Raw genomic sequence first — 25,898 nt, forward strand, 5'->3', positions numbered from 1 at the left:
CACTTTGGGCCCAATTTGGACATTTTCACTTTGTGGTGTACTCCCTTTTGTTGCCAGCGGTTTAGACATTAACGGCTGTGTGTTGAGTTATTTTGAGGGGACAGCAAATTTACACTGTTACACAAGCCGTACACTCACTACTTTACTTTGTAGCAAAGTGTCATTTCTTCAGTGTTGTCACATTAAAAGATATAATCAAATATTTACAAAAATGTGTGGGGTGTACTCACTTTTGTGAGATACTGTAAGAGTATAATGGTATACATTAACATTTTATAAGGAGAAACTTTGCCTAGATATTTAATATAGGCTACAACGTACATGCAAAACATGTAATTAGTACTTAAAAAATGGTAGTCTACATTTCTGATCACCAGGGGACTTGAAGGGTTTTTATTTTTGTGCATTTCTAATTACATCACTGAGCCAGCACAGGAGGGAAAAGTCTGTCCACTGTCCAGCTGTCAGTGTAAGTCCTAGTTGATGGCAGCAGTGATCTGACAGGAGCTCTCTGGTGAGGCTTGTACGCAGGGAAACTGCTTCCTCCTGGGGGAGCCTGAACAGGTGCAGTGGTGTGTGTGTGTGTGCTGTTGTGTGTAACATTCTCCCATTAGTACGTCACACTCAGAGAACTTTATGGCAGTCAATAAATTTTGATCCAAGCCCCATCATTATGGATTGCTCATGCAATAAATTAAACCCAGGTGACACATCAGACATTTATTTGTTTAGTGGGAATAAGCCGTTTCCTTCCCAAAAGAAGGACATTGCAATGTGTAAGTCAATGGAAAATGACATTTTTACTCAAATCTAGCACTGTATATGTGATATCAAATTTGGGGTCATACACCACCTGTATGGTTCACACAATTTAGATGGAATGACCCTTAAATATCAAATCCAATGTGCTGCACTAAAATTGCAAAACAAGAAAACATGCATGGGCTAGACATAATTGACCGCTCCTTTTGGCTTCAATTGCTGAAGGCATAAATGACCCAAGCATTACACAGTGATTAAATAAAAACACGTTTACAGTGTAAAATGGTTCAGTTCATTTGGAGCTTATAGTGATAAATATCTCATTCACTTAAGTATCACAGAAAAAATATATATTCCACATGATTAAGAACCATGTATTTTTAAAGAAATTGGAAATGACTTACATATTTAGATATTTTTTAAAGAGCTTTTAGTGAAACTGCATAATTCATATGAAATAAAAAGATATATTATCTATACTCTCAGAAAAGATGTCCTACACCCTTTTTGTGTTATTAGTATTTCAACACATGTTGTCTTAAATTATCCAATAAATGTGTTCAAAAAAAAAAGGAAAAAAATTCACACTAGTGACGAACACAACGTGTTAAATTATTGTCCAATCAGTGCTGTTGCCGACGTCATTGTCCAAATCAGAACTCTCTTCAGAGTGAATGTTTGTTCTTTTGACCTTTTGATTGTGACGGCAGAGTTGGAGTCCTGACCACCACTCTCAAGGAAGCAGTCAGAGCAGTCATAAAAATGTGGTGATTAAACTGATTATAATTAGAATCATTTTTAGAGCAACTAAAAGAGACTTTTCACACTCTACAGTGTAAATGACTCTATGTCCTGGCAATTTTTTACATGGTGTCAATGCAGGAACAACAGTATATCTTATATGTATTTTTATGACAACTTAATGCATCAATGGCACAATGTACAGTACAGTGTGTTCACAACTGGTTCTCAGTAAGTAAAGTGAGATAAGCACTGTTTTGCTTTTTACACTGGTTTAGTCCATCTCATCGTCATCTGAGTTGTGTGTAACCACATAGTGAGCGTAGTCAAATGCAGGGAACCGGATGGCCAGCTCATTCCACTTGCTAAACACCTTTTTCTTTGAGTTGTATGTCACCACAAAGTTTTTGATGTGAAGGCATGGGCATTCGATGCTTTTATAAAGCATCAAAGAGCCCCAACGCTGCAACCAGACCAAAAAAAAAGAAAGCTTGTGACAAAGCACATAATTTACCAGCAAATCTATGCTCAATAGAAAATAAATTGTTACATTAAAATCTACATGGTCTTAGATTTTAACCAAAGTTATATATTGTTTAAATTAATCTGAGACACACTCACTGAATAATAGGTGGTGGTTAAACTGAGGCCAACTTTGAACTAAGGCTAGTTATCTGTCGTTGAGTTAGCATACACAACAATACATTGGTATGACATCAAATGCTCTTAGAATGCTGGTTAAAACCTGTGCCCGCTAATGATGTTCCAAAATATATATTTTTTAAAAGCGCACTTTTGCACATAAAGCAGAAGATATACCTGTCCACAGTTTTTACATGCTATAACTCCGTTTGCCTCATAGTCCAGTAGTCTCTCCTGCAGGGTCGTGTTCTCTTTGACAGTGAACAACTCTCTAGAATCAAGAAGAATATAACTGCCCTCATGAAAATGTTCATGATTATCAACTTTAGAATCATTGTTATCATGATTGTTATCATCATTATGCAATTCATCACAGCAATCACATTATCACTATCCTAACTATATATTAACTATTGCAATTGCCCTGTTAAAAGATGACCAGCATTTTTTCCACCCAAGTATAGAAGTACCTGAATGCTTCAGTCACATTGACATGGTGCATCCTCTCAATGATCTCAATGTCTACACCAGAGCACACAGATACACCACAGCTCCTGCAGTTTAGTTTCACTTTGCTGGGGTCCTCCTTCATCATGCCCATCTTATTCTTCTTTTTCGTCTTCACACGCTCCTCCACAATTGACTGCAGCTGGTTCTCTTTTATCTGAACACAAAATGGCCACATGTCAACTACAATTTTCCTTCATTTTGGGCCTTGAGCTGGAAATATAGCTAAACTAGACATACTATCAACTGCACTCTAAATGTTTGAAAATGTATAAAAAAAAAAAAATGCAATCATGGTTGACTCTTACTTTCTTTTCATACTCTTCACGACTCAGAGTGCAAACCCTGGCAATAGCTTTGCTCATCATTTTCTCCCTGTATTCATTCACACTTTCCCTTTCAGCTACACCCGATCCCGCCTCCTCCACCACTGTGTAACTACTGTCCTCTGCTCTTCCTCTGCCTCGAGCCTGCAGGACAAAACACAGTCAAATTGCTTCCTTACGTTCCATTCAGTTAATCTGATTTCTTGAGAGGTACAGTTAGCATTTATTAGAAGCAGAAGAAGCCTTTATTTGTCACATTACAGCACAGTGAAATTAATTTCTTTGCATATCCCAGCTTGTTAGGAAGTTGGGGTCAGCGTACAGGGTCAGTCATGGTGCAGCTCCCTTGGAGTAGAGACGGTTAAGGGCCTTACTCAAGGGCCCAACAGTGGCAGCTTGGCGGTGCTGGGGTTTGAACCCCCAACCTTCTGATCAGTAACTTAATGGAGCCACAACTGAATGGAGCCACCACTGCCCTTTTATTGTGTGCTTATGCACATTAGTGTGTTTATGCATGTTAGCACTTAGTTTGTGTCTAATAATCTGTGTATATCATTAGAATTTAATGTCAATTATAATTAGCTATATCACTAGCATATTATTTACTTGCAGTACTGCTATTATCTAGTGGAGATTCTTTCATGACACTGAACCCATCAATGATTAGTACCAATGTTCTGTTGAGCATTTCTTTCCTGAAAGAAATTTGCATGCATTGAAATCACAAGTAAAGTTACAAAATTTAAAATTCTGATTACCCACAAAAGTGAAAAAGTAGAAATTGAATTTAAAAATTCCATTTTAACTCCACTCCTGCCGGTATCTGATTGCAAACTGAATTAAACAGGATTATGTCAATTTTAATATGGCATGTAGCTATCCAAAAACTTAATCAAAGCCTGACATTCACTGTGTGAGAAAAGCACGCTTAGGTTTTAGACAACGTTAGAAAGGCTGACCATTTTAACCACCACATCTGTGGTTCCTGGCTCATTATCCAATGCGATCAAGATTAGAAACTAAATAAAAAAAAATTCCATGTTGATTTAGTGAAATGTATTAATCTTTTAGGCTTTTCCCAGGCATCCACATATATGGCAGTCACATATGTTTAGTTTTTAACAGGAATGCTATTAAGGGAGAAAAAGCTAGGGAGGAAACATTTACCTGAATCATAGCTATTTCATTGGTCACCAAACAGTATCGAATGACAATATTACACTCCTTAATATCAAGGCCCTCCTCTGCCACAGTGGTGGCTATCAGCAGATTGATCACTCCATCACGAAACTTCTTCAGCACCTCCCTCTGCTCTGCCTTCCATCATACACACACACACACACACACACACACACACACACACACACACACACACACACACAATAATGACAGGGAGATTATTTTCCCAAATTATTTTCACTAACTACTGAAGGGTAATAACATCTCAACGTCTGTGGTTTACCAAGTAGTACATTATATATAGCAATTATATATGACCCCTAATTGATGTGATGGTGCTTTCAAAAGTTCCGATGAAAAATAAAGTCATTGTCATTGATCGTCTGACAAAAGTAACTCACTGCGGTCATTGGTTTCACCACACTCTGATCTCCACCACCAATCAGGTGGCTTGCTCTGACACCAACGTCCTCAAACTTTGAGTTCCCCTGAATCCACTGGCTGAGAGCAATGGCACTGAGTCGAGTCTTGGTGAAGATGATACCTCTGGCTTCAGTTCTGGTGGTGTACTCCTGCAAGATAAGCGTTCTCAGCTGAGCCAGACTGTTATTCTCATACTCTGGGTTTTTCATCAGCTCCTGAAGACGCTCTTTTTTAGCTGTTTAATATAACAGAATGAAAGAGAGAGAGAGAGAGAGAGAGAGAGAGAGAGAGAGAGAGAGAGGTTAGATCGTTTCAAAGCCTGAAGGCAATTAGTAACACATTTAGAATGTTATGCTAGCTTTAAATTCTGACTAGGCTAACTTTGATAGAAAAGAAATAGAGTGCTGAAAACAGTATGAAAGATCTGGACATATTTATCTGATCATCATGCATTGCAGGCATTGCTGTAATACCATTAAATAATTTGAATAGAAATCGTTCAGTGTCAGTGATCTGAATGATGGCCTCATCATCAGGAGTAAATTTCTTCTTGATCTCTTCATTGTAATACTTGTCAAGGAAGCTGAAGGCATCACACATGCGGATGGTGTTGCTCTGGTAGAGAGCCTCATTGTACTGACGCAGATGCTCTGCACAAACTCGCACTGTCTGATTATCTTCTTTAGCAGCTGTGTGAAAACATGAAACATAGTTATGTAACATCATAAATACTATTTACACAACTGTGAACAGTATATGTATACTGCTATTTAAATAGGTACTATTACTACTCCCCTTTTATAATGTCTAACAGTCATTTTTGATAGTTATCTGATAGATCATCCAGAAGATCTGAAGTTCATATCGAGCTCCAGTTTGGGACTTAAATCCTCCAGTTTGGGATTTAAAAATCATAAACCTTTGACTGTCTCAGTTAGTTTTTCTTTGTCACTTTTACATCCACTGTTCAAAGCACTATACAAATAAAACTGAATCAAAATGAAATATTACCTTACTATTAAATACTAAAGTATGTACTACTGATTTAAAACAGATCATTTGATAAACAAAACAAAGCAAAACCAAATAACAACCAACCAAAAACCCTGCCCACTTCATAAGAATGACACTGTGTAACAATGTAGTAGTTCTATTAAACTCTCGGCCAGAGTTCCCCAATTTTGTTGTTTCACAATACATGGATTGTTTGACCTGCGGAAGACCCACAAGACTAATCAACTCAGAGGGTCATGTCACTCAACTCAGAGGTCCTGCATGACTCGCACAAGCTTTAGACAGGAAAGTCATGCTCTCAGGCCCCTGACAGGCATCCTAATGCCTCCTGTGCATCTTGTGAGATGAGCCCTAAATATCACTCCCCATCATTCTAGAGTCCTGTGGAGCACGCCGCTTAAGGACAAGACCAGCGATGATACAGTTTACAGCAGAAATCGTTGATCATTGTGTAGAGACTACATCAAATCAGTGGGTCCTGATGACAGTGGCACAGACTTAATTTCCCCCAACCTTTTTGCCATCAGAGTCAGGTTTATATTAGACCCCAAAATGTTAGTGCTTTGACCCAAGAAAACTCAGAAAAGAGCTCCCTAACATCAACGCAGGCCACATAATTATTCGGTGTGAGGTGGTGTTGAGAATGCTAAGAATGATGTTTGCAGCCTCAGTGAAAATTCCTGTAGACATGCAGGAGCTACAAGTTTTCCTCCCAAGTTCTTACCAGTTCAGAGATCTCTCCATGTGTTGGTTTGCCCAGACTATGCTGTGAAGGGTAACTACATCAACCATCAGGTGGCCTGATGGTTGGAATCTCAATGTATGGAATCTCATCATGTGGGCACATCCACGGTTGTCTGCATTAAATACAACTAATCTGCCAGGCCTGTACAAAAGTGCAGTGGATTCAATATTGAGATAAGATTCACTAGGATGTAGTATTCCAGATATACCAGTATACCCTATCTGCAAAGGTTTGTGAGGTGTAGGTAGACCCTTTTCACCAATGGCATGCCAACACACAGCTGATTGTGTTTCTCTCTGGCTGAACCAGAGAACCACTAATTCTTACCATGTTCCACAGAATTTGGCAACTAGGCCACAGTCCTACTCGTGTCCCCAAGACATGCAGCAAGACCATTTTTTCCATTACTACACTGGTGAATGGAACACCCTGGTAGCTCCTTCCTGAGCAGATCTGCTGTTCCAAATAGATGGGGAGATGTGGGTTTAGACCCTCAGAATAAATCACAAACTGACCCAGAGTCCTTAGTAAATGGTCTTGTATGTTGTGCACTCCATGAGCTGGCTCGTATGCATTGCTTGATTCCCAAGAAACCTTTTTTCCAGGGACTGCTAGAGAGCAGCAATTCCACATCTGTGCTAAAGTTGTATGTAGCTGGCACTGCAGTGAACCATAAGAATATAGATGACATCTCTCTGGCGGCTCATAAAGTTATTGCAGCCTTTCTTAAAGGGTTGAGGTGCTTCTATCTTCCAGGATTGCCTATGACCCTGGTCTGGGATCTCCCTCGAACTTTAGTTCCATACAAAAGCAAACTCAACTGGATTTTCTTCCACAATGTTATGTATTTCTGAGTGAGCCAGTGTGTTTGGGTGGGTGGGTGGGGCTTGGGTTTTATCTATTTGAGTTTGATTGGTTCATGAGAAGTGCTCATTGTTTTTGCAAAATGGGTAATATTTTCTTTATGACCCTAGTCAAAAGTCATAGGCCATTTAGATGTGTGGAAAAATCACAGCACTTTAGTGGACAAAAAGATTAAGGACAAAAGTTTTTCTTCTTCTTTTATTTGCCTAGTACAGATTATGTACAATCTGATGAAGGATCTGAGATAACAAAGGAAAAGTCCAGCTTTGATTTCAGGTTGTCTTTAAGGGCCTCCTTACAAGTCTATGCAAGATGCCAAACTACAATAAGTGGATACATTGGATAATAAACTTAAGGAAACAGTGTAGAAGTATACTGCCTTTATGTGTTATAGTGGCCAAAATGATCCCAGTGGCAGAGTACAGAATTGGCCCTGAAACTTTCTATTACATCATATTCCATGAGCACATGCTGCATTTCCTCTGGGTAAAGACGAAAAGTTTAGTTTAAATGGACCTAAATATCAGCTCTAAAAAAAAGGGATGGAATGTATAGTTTCCCGTATAAATTATTATAACAAATCTGTATTTAAAAAAAGGCTTTTTAACTACAGATGGTGCAAGAGACTGGATTTTATTTCTGATCTCTGACAGTGCTGCAAGTTCATTCTAATCACAGTGAGCAGTGAATGAAAATATTGTCAATGCACACTTGTCCCCCCCCCCCCCCCCCCCCCTTTCAGTTAGGACCTGCATTTTATTGTATTGCTGCTCTAACCCGAGGGATAGGTTTGGTCTATTAACATGCAATAAATAAATTGCCATTCTGTATGCAAATGATTGTGATTGTTACCAACCAATCCATGTGCCCAATGGTTCATTTTACACTTCAGTTGGAAAGTCAGATCATCAGATATTTAGCTATATGAATTATTTGGTAATGCATAATCATCTACTGTTCATAATAGTTGCATAATTGTAGCTGTATGTAAGTGATGTAAACAATATTCACATCATTTTTTACAACTTCCCAAAGCATCATGCCTTTAGTGTTTAAAAAGCTGGTATGGATTTAAACGCTGGTTAAAACTGAAGCTATATATATATATATATATATATATATATATATATATATATATATATATATATATACAGTATTAAAAAAAAAGTGAGTACACCCCTCACATTTTTGTTAATATTTGATTATATATCTTTTCATGTTACAACACTGAAGAAATGACTCTTTGCTACAATGTAGTGAGTGTACAGCTTGTGTAACAATGTAAATTTGCTGTCCCCTCAAAATAACTCAACACACAGCCATTAATGTCTAAACCGCTGGCAACAAAAGTGAGTACACCCCTAAGTGAAAATGTCCAAATTGTGCCCAAAGTGTCAATATTTTGTGTGTCACAGAACATGTTGGCATTCATGGTTCCTTCAATGAACTGTAGCTCCCCAGTGCCGTCAGCACTCATGCAGCCCCAGACCATGACACTCCCACCACCATGCTTGACTGTAGGCAAGACACACTTGTCTTTGTACTCTTCACCTGGTTGCTGCCACACATGCTTGACACCACCTGAACCAAATAAGTTTATCTTGGTCTCATCAGACCACAGGACATGGTTCCAGTAATCCATGTCCTTAGTCTGCTTGTCTTCAGCAAACTGTTTGTGCATCATCTTTAGAAGAGGCTTCCTTCTGGGACGACAGCCATGCAGACCAATTTGATGCAGTGTGCGGCATATGGTATGAGCACTGACAGGCTGACCCCCCACCCCTTCAACCTCTGCAGCAATGCTGGCAGCACTCATACGTCTATTTCCCAAAGACAACCTCTGGATATGACGCTGAGCACGTGCACTCAACTTCTTTGGTCGACCATGGCGAGGCCTGTTCTGAGTGGAACCTGTCCTGTTAAACCACTGTATGGTATTGGCCACTGTGTTGCAGCTCAGTGTCAGGTCTTGGTAATCTTCTTATAGCCTAGGCCATCTTTATGTAGAGCAACAATTCTTTTTTTCAGATCCTCAGAGAATTCTTTGCCATGAGGTGCCACCTTGACCTTCCAGTGACCAGTATGAGGGAGTGTGAGAGCGATGACAACAAATTTAACACACCTGCTCCCCATTCACACCTGAGAGTTTGTAACACTAACAAGTCACATGATACCGGGGAGGGAAAATGTCTAATTGGCCCAATTTGGACATTTTCACTTAGGGGTATACTCACTTTTGTTGCCAGTGGTTTAGACATTAACGGCTGTGTGTTGAGTTATTTTGAGGGGACAGCAAATTTACACTGTTACACAAGCTGTACACTCACTACATTGTAGCAAAGTGTCATTTCTTCAGTGTTGTTACATTAAAAGATATAATCAAATATTTACAAAAATGTGAGGGGTGTACTCACTTTTGTGAGATACTGTACATATATACAAGCTCCACTAGTTCTGAAGGGAACATGCCCTAGTGGTCTGGCACATAAAAAAGTTGCTCTCTTACCATTCTGCTCTTTTTGCACAACCCACTGCTCATAATTCTGTGTTCCTGGTTGGCACAGTGGGTTCAGCTTGGCATGTGTGTGAATCTCATTCATGATTCCTTTTATCACATCTCCAAAGGGATCCTTCAAAATGACAGGAAAAACAAAATTACTAATGGCAAAAAGTCTCTACTGGAAGTCACACTTTGTGTAAAATTTCATAATGATCATAACATTTAGTCACAAAATAAAGATATAGTTAAGTACAAAAATTTGCATACTCCTGGGTTCTGGGTGAAAAAGTGTAAACTATACCTTTAGTGTTTTATATATATATTAAGTGGGATGTTAAGAGTGATTCATTTCAATTTCATTTTAAGTGGAATTCAACATTTATACAAACACCCAGAAATTCTGTTTTTATTGTTTCATTATTAATATCTTAAGATAGACAGTACATTTTGACCACTACTGTTATTTGATAATGAAGGAACAAGTGAGAGTATGCAAACTTTTGCACTCATTTGTATAATGCAGATCTCTGGGAGCATGCCTGTGTATTTAGAATATATTTCAATTTTAATGTAATGTGACACTTTGCTTGGATGTAGCTGGTACCTCTTTTCTTTCCTGAGCACTCGCAATACGTTTGTATGGACCCTTGGGCTCTTCTCCGAGAGTTTTGGTCTTTATTGTATAGGCGTCCAAGTTAGCACAAATCTGCAAGACATCATTATAATGACTACTACGGTTCATTTTGAAGAATTACATCAGCTGAAAGATGTGTAATCAGTCAGGACCTTAATAACACCACTTAGTCAGTGGTTATCTCACTCCCTGAAATTCTCCTGATGTTAAGAAGATGAGGGGAGAGACTAGTTACTTAAACTGAGAAAAGATTGGGTAAGACACACGACCTGTGTCGAGTGTCTTGTTGGGTTTGATCATTCCTTCAGTAAAATATGAAGCACATGAGATACTTTATAGCCGCTCAGTGCACAGGGGCCATGGGAAACATTAGGAATAGATTGGTGCAGAGAAACGAGGTGGGAAAAGAGATTTAGGGAAGAAACAGGAGGGGAAATTTTAACTAAAGAGAACTTTGGTCATAGAAGGTATGTGACAAGGCCAACTGAAATTTGAATTGGCATATTTTCTGTGTCTACTGTGCATTCAGTATGTATATATGTATCTGTTAAATATGCATTTACTCTGAGAATGTGCTCCTCAGCTTTCTGCTGAGTCTTGGCTCCTCCAACTCCGGGTGAAGCAGTGAGTCCGAGGATCTGTGGCAGCGGCACTGGATCATTCTGTTCCTTTTGCAGCCTAGCATTCTTGTGCTTCTGTTTCAGGTAGCGGATCATGATGTGGTTATACACACCGCCCTTTTGTGTGTGGTGGCACTCATCTATTACCATCAAAGTGAATTCTGCCAAAGAAGCCAGTAAGAGCACTTTAACACACTTCAGCCCACGCATGCTGCAACTCTGAGTTTGTTTTGATTTTGTTCTGCTGTACTGTTGCAATGCCAAGTGAAGTGTAGTAAAGTTTAAACACTCCAAGCAGAATAAATTTCTAATATTCTTTTTTCTTTTTCAAAACAACACACTAACCATGTCCCAACAGAAGGATCTAAACCAGCAACAGCATGGTCACTGATGTAAATGTTAACTCATACCATCTTAAACATCGAATAGAATATTATGTTTATAATGTCATTTATCTGTCTTATTTATACTCCTCATCTTTGGTACTGTGTGCTGTTTTCTGACCATAATATTGTGACTTTGGTATTGTGCTGCAGACTTTAAAATACTCCAAACACAAAAATGATTATTAAAAGGTCAGCTTCTTTTGGATGGTTAATTCTGAATGCATAGATCAGTTCTTGGGTCAAGTTTGTCAACACAGCACATATTCAGGGTTGATTCAGAGCAAACTGTGGAGTTAATTCTGAAATTGTGCACATCATTCAGGCGTGCCTCAGTTATACAAGCTTCTGACCCTGAACTTAATCCCATTTTCCTTTGGGAAATGTCCATTGAGGAAGGAGCTGCATTAAGACCATTAGGTCCCAAGTTATGATTTCATGACTTCATCAGTAAGTACATTGCTGGTTAGTTATTTGAGAAGACAAGAGGATGTAGAGCATTCACAAACTGCATATTCATGCACCTTCAGAAGTTCAGGCAATGCTAATGTGACTAGGTTATATAAATGTTCTTAGGCTTACACTTACAGGGATATTTTTTTATTCCACATGTTAATGGAAGTGAGCCTGAATGATAAAGTAGTTAAATGGAAGTTGAATTCTAATTAATTTGAAGAAAGGGATTACTGTATCTATCTGGTTCCAATTTCACAAGCTAAACAATTTTGTGTTAAATTTTGTTTGTTGCAACATCTCCCTTAGTATTTTTCCTATTTATGATGAGAGGCTGGAAAGTCTATACCCGCCATTTTTTTTTTGGAATGCCAACACCAGTTTTTCCTTTCTCGTAAAGGGGTTGCATTTTAAACATGGGGCATGTTTAAACATATTTTATGGCTGTACAGGACACTAGGTTAAAGCTCGAATGCTTGAAAGCTTCTCAGTTTATCTACAAGTACCTACTGACAAGGAGAGTGAGGGGGAGACAATCCCATACTTCTTAGGTCAGCACCCTTGCTCTTAAATGTCACCATTTTGAGCCTCTGCACACATTTAAGTGTGAACATAATAGTACCAGAGTTCCCTTTCCTCTGTGATACTGCAACACATTCCACCAAACCTCTGGGGAAAAACAACAAAGTACGCATGTGTCACAGCCAGAACAGTTAGTTTAACGAGTATGTGCTTTACAAATCTAACTGTAATGGGGTTGTGTACTCATAAAGATGGATTCAGCTCTTGTAGTGGAACAATGAACCTGAATCATTTAGGGAAGAAAAGAAATCTCCTGTGGATTTGGTCAGTCAGCCGATTCACTCACTGATGACTAGAACAGACATGTGGCCAAAAGACCAATGAAAAAAAAATAATAGAAAAAGTAAAGAAAAAGCAAAAACATCCCTAACACCAATAAACACCATATGTCACCGTGTAGTATGCACTGCCAGAAAAGCAACAGAATTGGCATCATAGACAGGATGTTAAAAAAAAGAAAATATGTCAAATGAAACATCAGGTGGACAGCGGATTGAGCTCTCTCCAAGCTTAGCCAAACAGTGAAACTGTATAAAGTGGAAAGTTTTTACAGGAATCCAAAATTATGGCAATTATCCTGCAATGAGAAAGGTCATAGTAGAGCAAGTGTGACCTACGTGATAACGTGATCCCATCCTCGTCACCCTGTTTGGCTTTATCTAAAGAGTTTTCCAGGATTTGTGCAGTGCAGATGATGATGTCATTCTTCTCAATGACTTGTGGGAAGGAGATTTTGAGCTGCGAGTCTCCACTCACTCTCTCTACAGAGTACTGGTGCTTGAGAAACTTCCCAAACTCTGCTTTGTAGTGCTGCTCCACCAGGGGCACCTACACAATGAAGTAAAAATGTCTGATCACCTCAAAAAATAAACAGATTTTAAATTAATTTACATTTAATTCACATTCACATGCTTTACATTACAGAAAGAGCTTATGTTTTTACATAAGAGCACCCGCACGGTAACAAAGACTAACATAGTGTAATAATAACAGATATTACAGAGGGATATAATGTAAGCACTATGCAATATTAGAGTTTAAGAATATTAGAGTGTAGTATTTGTTGAGAAACATTGTGGAAAACTTTTTAGGTCTATAGACACGCTTTTAAAAAACAATAACCCTGTGATATGATTAAATAGTAATGGTCTGCAATATGCCTTCAATTTGAAGCTGCTGCTTCCAAATATCACATATTTTTTGGCTCTATTTGTTATCTGTTTGTCACTCTTAAGAATAAAGTCGCTTTGAATTGTTGCATGACTCCTAGAATATCTCAGTTCCAATTGACTCACTAAATGTGTCAAATTGTTCAAAGACATCATGGGGCCAGGTTGAAATGCTTCTTCTAAAAAGAGGCATTCTATTTTGGGGAAAGCATAAATAGCCAAACACGGGATAAAGAGCTGTCAAGTGTGTTGGTTAAGAATGCAAGCTGGATTGAGGCAATTTTACAGCAGTGCTATTAAAAATCAGATTTATGATTCTTGAAAGAAGACAATATATATATATATATATATATATATATATATATATATATATATATATATATATATATATATAAACAAACTTCTGTGTTTGAGTACATTGAGTATTAGTTATCTCTGAAAAACAATCACGTTTAAAAACAATCAGACTATAGAAGATTGTTCTTCAAAGATTTTACGCAATACAAAACGTGACATATTAAACTTTTAGGTCAGGAAAATTCAGTAAAAATTTCTAAAGTTTTACAACAAAGTTTCCCACAAGTTAAATTATAATAATCAGGCAAATCTTCTACTGCTTTAATTATCTTGATTTTTAATTTTCTACTACTCAATTTCATTCACTCTGGTTTATCAAGGTAAATGAGGTAAATTTGGACTCAACATACAGTATTTAAATATGTAAAATTCTAAGCTGAGAAAATGTTTGATAAAAATAATGCATAAACAATTAATGCACGTTCACCTTTTAGGCACAATGAATTTAGAGTAGGTTCAGATTTAGATGAATCTGATATAAAACCATATAGTTCACTACAAATGGAGGCAGACTAAGGCTGATCTGTCTGGAGTGTGACACATGATTCAGAAGAAAAAAAAAAGCTCATGTGTTTCTAACCAAAAAAAAAATCACTGAATTTCCAGTAAATCACATGAATGTGTGGATCCCATAGGCAGAGGTATTATGGATAAACAAGTAACATATGAAACTGAATTTAGTCATCAGTGTTGAACAGATTTACACTACTTTAAAAGGGACTACATAAACTCCCTGGTATAGGAGCTGTATTTGTTAGTATTCTGTTATGTAAGATTTGTGCTACACAGAGGCAAGCTTGCATTTTGCATTTGCAGATTTGGATTGCTGCCCTCCAGTACCTTGTTAACAAGAACAACAACTTTTGCTGGCTGTCCCCTTAGCTTTCTCCTCTCCAGATGCTGTTTGGTGATGTACACTGCGACTCGGGTTTTACCACTTCCTGTTGGGAGACAGATGATGATGTTCTTTCCCTCCAGAGCAGGCTGAGCGACATCTTTCTGATAATCACGCAGCACAATCTCTTTTTCGTTCACTGAGGGAAAGAAGGAGTTCTTTAAAAACACAAGGTGGTTAAACAAACAAAAACAAAAAACAAACAAAAAGATGAGGCTAGGCTGTAGGTGCTGCCTGCATGCCCCAATGACTATATGTTTAATTCCCCCATCCACCAGTATGGGGATATTACTGTTTAGACTAGTTAGGAAAGCTTGCTGTGCTAGTATGTCATGTTTGTCTTAGCTCTTACACTTAGAATAACATTGCTACATATTGTGTGACCTTCTGTGTTTTTTTGATCCAGGCAGACTAAGAGGGGATTTAGTGTTGTCTCCACTCCTGCTACAAAATCCACTGTCAGAGTAGGATGAAGCAGCAAGAAGCAAACAAAAGCCTTAAATTGTTCCATCTGGTTTATTACCAAGCCTATTTTGCCTAGAGCTGTTTAAGAAGGAAATACCAGATTTCCATGTCGTGTAACACTGCATTTGGAATATTCTGTATTTTGCCTTGTTTTACTTGTCCTCCATATAAATGCATGTATACAGTGGGAAGAAATATCATACCTAAGGGAACGCACAACATGATAATGTGTAAAACTACAATTTCAGTAGATTGACAAGGGCAGCACTATACAATAAAATCAAGTACTAGTAACTCCACAAGACCTAGTAATATCGGATTCAATAAGACTCTAGGTTAATCACAATGCTGGCAAAGACTAGATCAGGCATGAGACCCAACCAGTGCAGCAGGTTTCTGAACTTTGTGTGTGTGTCTGTGTGTGTGAGAGAGAGACGGTAACTGGAAATGTGCTGGCATGGCAGTTGGGAAACTCTAGGAAAGAGTATCTCTAAACACTGCTTATTGAAAACAGACTCTCAGGCATATACAAGGTTCCAGACAAACTCTGATAACACTTCATAAACTGACAGTAGCTTTTCACTTACTTATCTAAATGAACAAAATGACATTTTTGGCCGAGCAGCCAGACAAATGGATAAGACTGAGTAATAAGAAGTACTGTGGCACAAAACATAAATGTGCTTGTGTGTTCATGACTCATGTTCATGTGTGTTCATCTCCATCTTTTTTACTTAGACCGCAAATTTCCTGAGAATTTCACAATAAATATGCACTAAACTTCAGCAAACATGTCACTTGTAACATCTTGTAACATGGTTTATTTGTAATTCTACACCACTCATTTAAGAAACTGTGAGACTTACATCTGATTTATCTCTACAGACTGGTTAGATGGCTAGAGGTTATATTGGTTTCAGATGAAAGGGTTTTGGTGTGTAGACAGGCTGATCGATTCAGTATTAGATTTGGATTTGTCCTAAATAGTGGGATATGCCTCCACCAAAACGTGAATTGTAGCAATCAAAAACTGAGGTTATGCTACTCAGATAACATCCTCATATTACACATCCTGCAATAACTACAACAACACTAGGGTAAATTCAAACTCTTAACACCTCTGCCTGAAACCACTACACTTTCCAAAGCTTGAAGGAGAGCATGGGACAAGTGGTGCCATCTGGTGGAGAAAAGTGTGCCCACACTGGCACACATCCAGTCTGAGCTTCATTTTTTAAATTGACTGTTTGTCCTTTCCTATCTATTGTGTAAACACGTTTTTTTATTTGTCTACACAAAAAGCAAGTAAATAACTTATCGTTCATTTCAAAACATTCAAAATCCAGAAAGTATTTGTATTGAATTCCTCTCATTCATGCTTGTCATAGTCAAAAGACTGATAGTGCACATGGGACCAAAGGGGAAGCTGAGAGGGCAGCCTCCACAGTCATTGCTTGAAGCAGGGGGAGCATGTGTTTGCAATTAAGGCTGCTCTTCCCCAAGGTTCTTGCGCAAGCTCATGAATTGGTTTCAGTAGTGTACATTAGTACCTCGCATTAGTAAAATAGTTTCTCCATACTTTAGGATTTGTTTAGTCTGTTCTGGCAGTGTATAATTTTCAGCATATCCCGTGTTGCGGTGTCTGTGTCTGAAACTCCTGAAATTGCAGTCTAAAACTCGCCTGATCCTCAGGTCACATCACTGTTCTCCAGTCATTCTCCTTTGCCCGCTCACAGTCACCTGATTACTAATGACACCTTTCTGAAAAATCACACTACTCTTTAAATAACCCTTACGATGTCTTGCTCCAGCGTAGTGTCTGTGATGAATCTATGCTGCTATTATCTGCACTCTGGATATAGCTCTGGATTAGTGTTTTGCTCATAACCTGCTTCCTGTTTCCTGCCTCATTCTTTTCTAGTTTATGACTGCACATTGCTTGGCCGTTCACATTTCTGAGCATTGCCTTTGGAGTGCCTGCCATATTGGTTTAAAAAACAAACAAACAAACAGAAACCCTACATTTGCATCTGTTTGTCTGCTTCATGGCACTGATGGAAAGAATAAAAAAAACAACAAAAAAAAAAACATAAGAAATGTATAGCCCCAGCTAGTTTATAAGTGATAGCACTAGCTAGTTTATAAGTGGACGATCTCATTGAGTAGCAAAACTGAGCTGGAAAAGTGAACTTTCCTGGTGCATCTACCAAGCATTATACTGATCCTGTTAAAGGAAAAAATACACCCTAAATTACTTTATTTGGCTAATCTTATTTATTGATTGTTTATAATTAACATATGATTTTCTGTGGCATCTGATTCAGAGTTTACTTTTTGGGTTTAATCTTCACTCGACATGCTGATCTATTTTCAATTTTGTAAACTTTTTTCCTACACTGCCAACACTGCTGTTTGACTACGTGCTTATAGTGATGCAGCAGCACTTTTGTTTTTTAGCCTGTCCAGCTCTCTCACCTCCTCATCTGTACACTTTGTTCAAACAGAACAGTTTCCAAAGCTTCAACTTTAATGATAATACTGCCATCAACACCATTGTGCTTGTCATCTTGAAGATCACTAAAAGCTGAGCCAAGTCTTGGATCACAGAACTCATGCTATCTGTGAAAGAGACCCTATTTTAGAACATCCTGCTGTTTTTTGCCTGCTGGTTAAGCTTTAATCACTTAAAGATGTGGTCTGTGCAGAGATTGACAAGACATCTCATGTTATGAAACCTTGTGGAAAATACTAGAGAATAAAACATGACTCATATCCCAAGTGGAATATGATTATTGCCTGCCAGATCCTCAGAGTAAGGGAGTGTCACAGAACTGACACGTAGCTTTGGGTGAGGTCTGGTTTGCATTGTTATATCCACACATCTGCTAATATAACATAAAATGGAATATTTGAAATGTGCTCTCTATTTTAATGTACTGCATAGTGCATACTATTAAAACCATATGCTACTCAAGTTTGCTTTGGATCACAAATATGACTCTGCAAAACATAAATTCTCTCTAGGCAAAAGTAGGCAGATCCCCCAACTGGTTTGCATTATCTTGAAATGACACAATGCGATACCTGATTGATCCAAACTCCCTGCTGTTTGCTCGAGCTCCATTTCCTCATCACTGCCTCCATACAAGTCCAAATCTGTGGCAGAATAAAATGCTGTTAAGCATAGACATATCCAGGGATATTTTTGAGTCCTTGATAGACTCTTAGTTGTGGGTTATAATTTTTGTTGACTTTGTGTTATATTTCTTAATTATTTATGAAAATACACAACATTTTATGGAAAGGTTTATTGTGGTCTAGCAATTGTTATCATAATACATTATAAGCAGTGTTCATAATACATTATATTGTAAATGCAAAAGAATCTCAGTTTAAGTTTACATTTTCATTATTTTTAATATATTCTCTGTTAATATATTGCACTTTACTTAAAGCTCACAAGTGCAACTTATCAGGAATTATAAATAAGTTATAATATCATACGTCTGCCAGTAATCTAACTCACAAATGACAAATGTATAAAGACACAGCAATGTACATTAAAGTACCTATAAGTTATTAGCAAAAGTATAGTCGATAAAGTATAAAGTAACATAAGGAAGGTTTCAGTGTGTCTAGTGATGATATCAGGTGTTATGAACACTACTTATAATGCATCATGGTAACAATTCATATTACGTTATAAACATTAATTCTAGAGTGTAATGTATCTGTCCATCAATCCATTTTTTGTACCTCTTATCCTAAAAAAGGTCACAGGAAGCCTGGAGCCTGTCCCAGGGAACTCGGGGCACAAAGTAAGCGACACCCTGGATGGGGTGCCAACCCATCGCAGGGCACAATTGCACACATACTCACAGAGCCAGCCAACATCATTCCCTCAACCAGTGACAGCTCCTTTCTGGAGGAGCTCAATACTATTTATGCTCGCTTTGACCAGAAAAATACTACAGCGTCTGCCAAAGCTGAGCTTCCAATTGGTGACCCCCAGCTCTCTTTCTCCACCAGAGATGTGTATTCCACTCTGAGCAGGGTGGACATGCGCAAGGCTGCTGTCCCCAAGGGCATCCCAGGCTGGGTGCTCAAAGCATGTGCGGAGGAGCTAGCTGGGGTTTTCACAGACAACTTATCGCTGACCTTAGTAGTTGTCTGCACCTCTATCAAAACCGCCACTATTGTGCCAGTACCAAAGCACAAAGTCTGTCCAGTCGCTCTTACCCCCATCATTGGCAAGAGGCTGGTCCTCTCTCATCTGAAAGCCTGCCTACAACTGTCACAGATCCCCATCAGTATGCTGATCATCACAACAGGTCAACAGAGGACGCCATTACCTCAGTCCTTCTCTCTGTCCTGACTCATCTGGAAAATAGCAACTCCTATGTGAGGATACTATTCATTGACTTTAGTTCTATGTTTAATACTGTCACTCCATCTAAGCTGATCTCCAAACTCTCCAGTCTTGGTATCAGTACCACTCTCTGCAACTAGACTCTGGACTTTTTGACTAACAGACCACAGTCTGTTAGACTTGGCAACAACTCCTCCACCACCATCATTCTAAACACCGGAGTACAACAAGGCTGCATGCTGAGTTCGCTCCTCTAGTCCATCTTCACCTCTGATTGTGTACCTTTGCCCAGCTCCAACTCTATAATCAAGTTAGCAGGTGACACTATGCTGGTTAGCCTTATCAGGGATGATTATGAGACAGCCTACAGGGAAGAGACTCAACATCTGGTAACATGGTGTGCCTATAACAACCTTGACCTCAACACCCAGAAAACCAAAGAATTGATTGTGGACTACCAGAAGTCCTTGAGCAGCCACTAATACACCCCTATCTTCATTAATTGGACTGAGGTAAAGCGGGTCTCTACCTTCAAGTTTCTGTAAGTCCACATCACCTTTCCTGGTACCTCAACACCTCCTCTCTCCTCAAAAAGCCGCAACAGCGCCTGTACTTTCTGAGGAGACTGAGGAAAGCTCAACTTGCTCCTCAGATCATAGCGAACTTCTATCATTGTACCATTGAAAGCATCCTTACAAAAAGCATCACAGTATGGTACAACAGCTGCATAGTATATGACCAGAAGGCACTACAACTGATAGTGAAAACTGCCCGACACACCACTGGAACACAACTGCCCAACATTACGGATAGGAAAACACCATAGAAGTCTGAGTGTTCGCATAAAAAAGACTCATGAACAGATTTTTCCCTTCAGCTGTACTAATGCTGAACTCAGTTTCTAAGCATTAACTACCATCCTCCACATAACAACTAAACATTAGCATTAGACACCATACTATATTATACATTACTGCTATTATCTACAAATTACTTGTAGTACTCTTATGTGCAAGTACTTGCACTTTACTGCAATTCACTGTCACACTATAAATATTTATATCAGGATGCTTTTTACACATTATTGCTATTTGCACATCTACACTTACTGTAATTCACCATATGTATCTACTGTATCATATTGCACTGTGTCTATCTGTATACTGATTATCTCAATTGATTGCACCATAATTCCTGTTTATTTTGTATAACCTAATTGCCATTTGCATTACTGGTATGCATAATTCTGTTTACCTTTACCTGTACACTGTTATCTTAACTTATTGCACCATAACCTTATTCATTTCATTTAATATATTTGCTATTTGCACTATTGGTTGGATGCTAACTGCATTTCATTGCCTCTGTACTTGTACTCTGACAATGACAATAAAGGTGAACCTAACTTCCATTCACACACTATGGATAATTTAGCCAATAAGCCTACAACGCATATCTTTGGACTGGGGGAGGAAACCGGACTACCCGGAGGAAATCTTTGAAGCATGGAGAGAACATGCAAACTCCACTCACACAAAGCGGAGTAAACAATCGAACACCCAACCCTGGAGGTACGAGGAAAACATGCTAACCATTGAGCCACTGTGCCCCCTGAGTGTAATGTATAACAATGTATATTATTACTCACTGCATGAATGTCATTACTCATATTGCCTTCATGGAAAATGTTTATATCATATATATATATGTTAAATTGGGGCTCAAGTTTTTGTGTCAAAGGATTATTCTTTGCCTTAAGATATTTACCATATGATATATCATATATGATATAAAATAATCTTTTTTTCTGAATGAAATAGAGTGTATTGAATGTGTGTCGGAGGTTGGCGAACCTGTGCCTCCAATGCTAAGCTCAGCAGATGAATCCATACAGGAAAGGAAGCCACTGTTGTCCATACTGCTGTCAATCGGTGCAGCCAGAGCAGAGGAGCCTGAAGCAAAACTGGAAGGGGGAGAGAGAGATCTGCAAGAAGGTTTATCCAAAATCTCTTCCCCTATCTTTGTGTCAGTCTGTGTAGTCAAATCACTCTCATCCTTTAGAGGTTCTGGTTGGTCAACACCAGCTGATGATTCTGAAACAACCAGTCAATAAAAACAATAAAAATATAAAAATAGTTCATGATTACAGACTAGAAAGACATTACTTTATTATATTTATATTAATAATAACTTTATTATACAGGGGTGAGGGACAGAGCTAAGTGAAAACAGCATTAAGTCTTTTATTAAATCTCTGCATTCTTTAGAACTCTAGGTTATATATATATATATATATATATATATATATATATATATATATATATATATATATATATATATATATATATTCTATTTTGACATTATATATAAATGCAAAACTACAGTAAGTGGGGTTTAATTAAATATTAATAGGGGAGTTTAATTAAATATTATGAACAATATATAAACAGGGAAGTTCAGTATAGATATAGGTCTTGACTCTTGAACTAAGGTATCCATTGCATGTAGGCCACAAAAATGTACAAGATGTGACCACTGTGTGTTTAGTGTGGGTAAGAGTTACCAGTCTGCAAGCAAGGTTCTCCCTGTAATTCCTGCACCAGCCTGGTATGTTCTGTCTCCCTTAAAGCATCCAAGAACTGAGAGAACCAGCCGAACTCATTTTTTGGCAGCTGAGACAACAGCATACGAGCCCCAGCCCTGTTCCCGTGATTTTCTGTCACTGCTAAAATCTAGTCAGAGGTATAGTGTGTGTATGTGTGTTTGGTTTTTGTGTGAGGGTGAGAGAGAGAGAGAGAGAGAGAGAGAGAGAGAGAGAGACAGACAGACAGACAGACAGACAGACAGACAAAGAGGGAGAAACAGGATATAATTTTTTTTTTATCTGTCTATTTCTCAAATAAAATCTATATAAAAAAATCTCTGTGACTTCTAAATGTTTTATAAATTAATCTCCTTCACCCTCTGCTGGATTAAAACTGTATCGCACTGACACCCAGACTCAGGGATGCCCTGAATTAGTTTGCCTTTTCCCCATTTTGCATTAACAGACATACTGTAGAAAGAAAAATAAAATAATTGTCTACGTAATGTTTTATTTCTCTGTCTACTAACAAAATCATTTGGGATGTTAAATTATATTTATTAACTTGTCTTTTTTTTTTGTTTTTTAAATGATTGAATAAAAAAATTATTACATTTAATAAAATCTGTCCACTGTTTTGTTGCCATTTTGTTAAAACTAAGTACTATCACTGCAGTGATAGATAAGTTGTTTTGTGTAGATGACTTTTGCCTTTACATTATATGTAGATATATTGCCTTTATTGTATACAGTGATGGGAAAAAGAAGTACCCTCCTTCAATCCTATGATTTTTATTTATACTTACAGTCACAAAACCAACTGTAATGTGTTCATCTTGTTGTCATCTATAAGGTACACCATAATTTAAAGCTCAAGAGCATTTGACCACAAGGTGGTCTCACCTGCCGAGATCTATCACGAGGTAGTCTCAGCTCCAGAGCCCCAGTCAGAGGACAACATGGTGAATCCCCCCTCCCCCCACCCCCCAATCGCCATGTTGACCTCTGACTGGGGCTCTGGAGCTGAGACTACCTCGTGGGTCTCGTACTGGAGCTCTGGGGAAGAGGTCACCATGTTAACCTCCGAATGCGTCTCAGGAGCTGAGGTCACCTTGTGGGTCTCAGGTTGGAGCTCTGGGGATGAGGTTGCCACGCTGACCTCCGGCTGGAGCTCAGCAGGGGAGACCACCTTGAAAAATTCTGCTTCATCCATAGTGCAGTGAAGTATTCTCCTTTTCTTTGCTTTGCGCCATTTGTCACTCCCCCTTCCTGCTCCACGTTCCAGTCTGAGGTCGAGACGGCATCCCAAACCCTGCTTCTGTCTGAGGTTGTCATCACGACCAACAACGTTATGCTTGCATCTGAGTATGCTGACATGGCCAACCAAGTTCTGCTCACGTCTGAGACTGCTGCCATGGCCAACCAAGTTAAGCCAGATTCGATGGAAAACAATGCTCAGCCTCCCTGCTCAACTGAGGACATCGCTCTGCCATCCTGTTCCGCCGAGGACATCGATCTGCCTTGCTGTTCCACTGAGGACATTGCTCTGCCTTCCTGCTTCACCAAGTATGAGCCCAATTGGTAGTGAAATACATGGCAATTTTTACATATGATTTCATAGTTTATTTTATTAAATATCAAAAATCTAAAAGGTGTTTGTTATAGATGACATGTAGATGAACACCTTACAGTTGGACTTGTGACTGTAAGTCATTCCCTTCAAATGCTAATGAGATTTAAATTATGGTATATTTTGTATATGAGCCCATTTGGTAGTGAAATACATGGCAATGTTCACACATGATTTCATAGTTTATTTTATTAACTTTCAAAAATCTAAAAAGTGTTTGTCATAGCTGACACCTAGTTGAACACTTTACAGTTGGCTGTGTGACTGTAGATCATTCCCTTCAAGTGCTATTGACCTTTAAATGATGGGATATTTTGTGTATGAGCCCATTTGGTAGTGAAATACATGCATGTTTACTGAAAACCGAACACACCACAAAGCGAATCGAGCTATCCAAGTTTGGATTCATTATGGATCCAGAATGGCATCTAAAAATATTCTATGGGCCCAGAATTGAATTTATGCATCTACCACACGTGTAATAGTGATATAAAGTATGATACATGTTGGTCACCAGTGGCCACCCTTCTCTGCGTCACTGCCCAAGTTTGCCCCCGTTAACATGATCTAGACACACCCCTGAGTGCAAGGAAAACAAAGGCAGCTAGATTAGGATTTGTGTTAACATACAGTAAAAGGAATGTATGAATGTATCGTAATTTGGAAAGTTTAAGACACATAGTCTAAATAGCACACAAGGCTTCTCTGAAATCACGATTCGGTCACTACTTACAATCTCCCGATCCTCGGCGGTGAGAATTTTCCGCTCATAACAGCTGTGACACACATCAGTGGTCTTCATGTTGATTAGAGTGAAATTTAGCAGGTCTATCAGCCTGGTGTAGGTGTCATTCTCAGTCTCTATGGACGGACTGGGAGGACTGTTTTCCATATAGTTAGCTGCTTGTTTACATCCGGCCTGTTCAAGTGCAGTTATGAGTTCCCTGAACCAGCCATCTGGATACGTTTTACTTATAATTTCCTGGATGAGAAGGTCGGCGGCCTTTATTTCGCCTTCATTCCGTAATTTGACTTTTATCAGCTCCTTTTGCTCATCGCTAAGGAAGTGTAGCACATCCAGAACAGGGGCGACCCGAATCAGCTGTTTCAGTCGGTTTCTGAAACAGTCGATGATTTTCTTCTCCTGCTCATGGTCCATGGTGCAGAATAAAGCTGCGCGATCTAGAGAGAGAGAGAGAGAGAGAGAGAGAGAGAGAGAGAGAGAGAGAGAGAGAGAGAGAGAGTGTGTGTGTGTGTGTGTGTGTGTGTGTGTGTAGAAAGTGACAGAATCAAAAGCAGAGAAACAAACAGACAGAGAACAGAAAACACGGATTCTTGGGAAACGTGTCGCCTGCTTTCGGTTTCGTTTCGTTTCTTCCTTCTGCTGATTTCGTTACCGAACAGAGCTCGGTCAAAGCTTTCGTTTTTAAACGGAGTGTTGGCATTTGTGCAACACTAAATTGTCCTCACCAATGCTTATCATACGAACTTAGAAGAAAATGACTACGGTATTAAATCGGTATGTTTAAATTAATTATGCTTGTTTAAAATAATATTTTTTTTGCAGTGACCAGTAGAGGGAGACATAGCCCAGCAAAGGCCTTGTCTTATTACTGATGACGCTTATATGCAGATCAGTATTCCGATCAGGGGTGAACTGGGACCAAAAAGTGGTCGAGCCACAAATGATTTTATGGAGATGCCAGTGATCCTGACCCTTTCGTCTCTCCGGACCTGCCTGATCCATCCTGATGCCCTACTTATGGATGGAGCTCTTATCAACTGGAGGCTACAGCCTGGAGATTGATTAGGATGGTACCGCTTGAAGTACCATGGAAATGGTTTTGGACCTCAATTCCACATTGGAGATTCTCTCTGTGGTTGCTGGCACTGCGGTTGCTGCAATGGCCTTGCAACTGCAATTACCACATGCAGTTTTGCACTCAAGACTCCTTTAGTGAACAATGGACTAGTTCAACAAACAGACTTCATGTTAAAACCATAATAAACTTTCTTTTACATTCACACTATCTGTTGTTACCCAGATGAGGATG

The 25,898-nt window shown here is 38.8% G+C and overlaps 1 protein-coding gene across 1 annotated transcript; it reads right to left on the bottom strand.

Annotated features, from left to right (window-relative positions):
• Positions 1-421: 421 nt before the first annotated feature.
• ifih1 (interferon induced with helicase C domain 1) lies at positions 422-25,046 on the bottom strand. The gene is given in 16 exon segments (NM_001278812.1): positions 422-1,966; positions 2,323-2,416; positions 2,616-2,809; positions 2,961-3,122; positions 4,146-4,295; positions 4,559-4,815; positions 5,054-5,269; positions 9,710-9,833; positions 10,308-10,409; positions 10,901-11,118; positions 12,993-13,203; positions 14,742-14,935; positions 18,346-18,417; positions 21,484-21,723; positions 22,194-22,362; positions 24,578-25,046. Coding segments are annotated over 16 exon segments (3,018 nt in total). The 5' UTR covers positions 25,004-25,046; the 3' UTR covers positions 422-1,777.
• Positions 25,047-25,898: the final 852 nt, after the last annotated feature.

Source organism: Ictalurus punctatus, chromosome 6 (genome assembly GCF_001660625.3).
Source record: "Ictalurus punctatus breed USDA103 chromosome 6, Coco_2.0, whole genome shotgun sequence".
NCBI lineage: Eukaryota > Metazoa > Chordata > Actinopteri > Siluriformes > Ictaluridae > Ictalurus > Ictalurus punctatus.